General features: G+C 40.3%; 1 protein-coding gene across 1 annotated transcript in view; it reads right to left on the bottom strand.

The window, feature by feature from the left end:
- Positions 1-2,682, bottom strand: part of b3galnt2 (beta-1,3-N-acetylgalactosaminyltransferase 2) — a 22,551-nt gene that overhangs the window by 9,651 nt on the left and 10,218 nt on the right. The window contains exons 5-7 of the mRNA XM_016489705.1: positions 2,124-2,219; positions 1,840-1,950; positions 233-311 (exon numbers count right to left, since the gene is read on the bottom strand). Coding sequence (XP_016345191.1) covers positions 233-311; positions 1,840-1,950; positions 2,124-2,219 — 286 coding nt within the window. The remainder of the gene's footprint in view (positions 1-232; positions 312-1,839; positions 1,951-2,123; positions 2,220-2,682) is intronic.

The following is a 2,682-nucleotide window of genomic DNA, read 5'->3' as shown; positions in this document are numbered from 1 at the left end:
TGTTTTTACTGTATTTTTGATCAAATAAATGCAGCCTTGGTGAGCAAAAGAGACTTCTTTTAAAAACATTTTAAAAATCTAACCGACCAAAACTTTTGAATGGTATTGTATGTATGTACATTAATTTCTATTTCATGGTGTCACAATACTGAAATCCATCAATTTATTGATCATAAGAACACAAGGCTGAATCACACAGAACACAAACACTACATAATTGATCTCATCGTACCGTACACTGAAAAAGTGAATCCTCCAGCTAAGCCCGGGAAGCCCAAAGCGCTCCTGTGAGGCAACATTCCCTCCTCTATCTGAAGAAATACAGAAAATAACCATTAAAAAGATACTGCTTAAGTATTATGTTTTAAAAAAAAATTAGATGTTTGCTAAGTCAAGCACCATTATTGTTCATACTTTAGGTTAGAAGTTTGTTCAAAATACAAAAGAGCCATTTCTACAGACCAGAATATCACAGAGACTCTTTATTTGGGCCATTAAAGGTATATTTCACCCAAAAATGAAAATTAGCTGAAAATGTACTCACCCTCAGTTCATCCAAGATGTGGATGAGTTTGTTTCTTCATCAGATTTGGAGAAATGTAGCATTGCATCAGTGTCTCAGCAATGGATGCTCTGCAGTGAATGGGTGCCGTCAGAATGAGAGTCCAAACAGCTGATAAAAACATCACAATAATCCACAAGTAATCCATACCACTCCAGTCCATCAGTTAACATCTTGTGAAGACAAAAGCTGAAACACATCCAGCATTAAGACATTCAAACTGTTGCTTCTGGCCAAAATACGAGTCCATAATCCATAATGACACTAAGTTCCTCCAGTGAAAAAGTCCATCTCCTGTTATGGATTATGGACTCATATTTTAGCAGGAAGCAATGGTTTGAAGATAAAAACGTCTTAAAGGGGTCATATGATGTGATTTCAATTTTTCCATTCTCTTTGTGGAGTGTTACAAGCTCTTGGTGCATAAAGAATATCTGTAAAGTTGCAAAGACTAAAGTCTCAAATCCAAAGATGCGACGGAATGCGTAAAAAGACAGTATAAATCATTATAATCCGTGATTATGTCCCCACTGGATGCAACAAATGCCTCGTTTATAATGGGTTTTCATGTTTTTGTCTCGTCGCTCCGGCCGGACACGGCATCATCACAGTATGGTAGGGGCGTAACATTTCCGTCACACGCTTGAGGTATTCGGCCAATCACAACGCACTGGATAGCTGGCCAATCACAGCACACCTCACTTTTTCAGACCGATGAGCTTTGTAAAAATCGACGCGTTTCAGAAAGGCGGGGCATAGAGGAGAAACAATAATGTACAGTATGTGGAAAATAATGTGTTTTTTGAACCTTAAACCGCATAAACACATTTCATTACACCAAATACACAACATAATGTTCTTTTTAGCAACATCATATGACCCCTTTAATGATGGATTTGTTTCAACTTTTGTCTTCTCCAGATGTTAACTGATGGACTGGAGTGGTGTGGATTACTTGTGGATTATTGTGATGTTTTTATCAGCTGTTTGGACTCTCTTGGACATTCTGACGGCACCCATTCACTGCAGAGCATCCATTGCTGAGACAGTGATGTGATGCTACATTTCTCCAAATCTGATGAAGAAACAAACTCACCTACATCTAGGATGGACTGAGGGTGAATCATTTTAAGCAAATGTTAATTTTTGGGTGAACTATGCCTTTAAGAAACCCTCCAGAACACCTAAAGCATCACAATGGGCCGTTTTGCACATTCATACACGCTTTAAGCGTTCTGCTGTAATACAACCGAATGAACAGATGTTGTTTCCCTCACAGATCCAAACTTGAGCACCCCTCCTCCATTACTCAGGTGGACCGCAGACGTGTTGACAGACATCAGGCCCGTCGAATCCGAAGCCTCCCACAGAAGAGTTCCCTCAAAACCCTGCAGATGAAGACGAGTTCACAAACATCACGTCCTCCAGTGTGAGTGAAACCAGCAGCGGCAGTAACGTGCTATTCAGCATTCAACTACATTAATGATGGTTAAACACTAATCTAGTCACTAGTCATTAGTGTAGGTGGTTTCCTATAAATGCTCTTTTCTCCTCGTGTCACCTTGGGAAGAATGAACTGCTCGACAGGTTTGTAAAACATCCCACCCACACGTGTGCCTGGACTGAGTGCACTGAAGCGAGCGGTGACCACCGGCTCCTGCAAACACACACAAACACACACACACACACACACACACACACACACACACAATTTATTTAAATCCACTTAAAATAAATAATTTACAGGGACATAAGATGCATGTACAAAATACATGTACAAAATCATGGACCAATGGCATACAGCAGATCTTCAAAACACACACACACACACACACACACACACACACACACACACGGCTGTAAACGTGTCAACAGGAACACCACAGACTATATTTGCTCAGCTGCAGACAGTGATGTTTTCAGAATAAACCATGACAAGCACAAGTCGATATGTGATTTCTGCATCCTCACAGGGCCTCAAGACGCCATGTCTTACAACATTTGCCCTGCTGGTGCGAGCCAAGAAATGTCATTTCCATCACACCACACATAATCTGTTTATTTTGAACTTCTGTGGTGGTAATGGCATTTTAAGAATAAAATGTGTCTCGTTAAGGCTA

The sequence above is a fragment of the Sinocyclocheilus anshuiensis genome, unplaced genomic scaffold (assembly GCF_001515605.1).
Source record: "Sinocyclocheilus anshuiensis isolate Anshui unplaced genomic scaffold, SAMN03320099.WGS_v1.1 scaffold462, whole genome shotgun sequence".
Lineage (NCBI taxonomy): Eukaryota > Metazoa > Chordata > Actinopteri > Cypriniformes > Cyprinidae > Sinocyclocheilus > Sinocyclocheilus anshuiensis.
The sequence above is the reverse complement of the archived record's forward strand: the minus strand, read 5'-3'. Positions and strand labels throughout refer to the sequence as shown.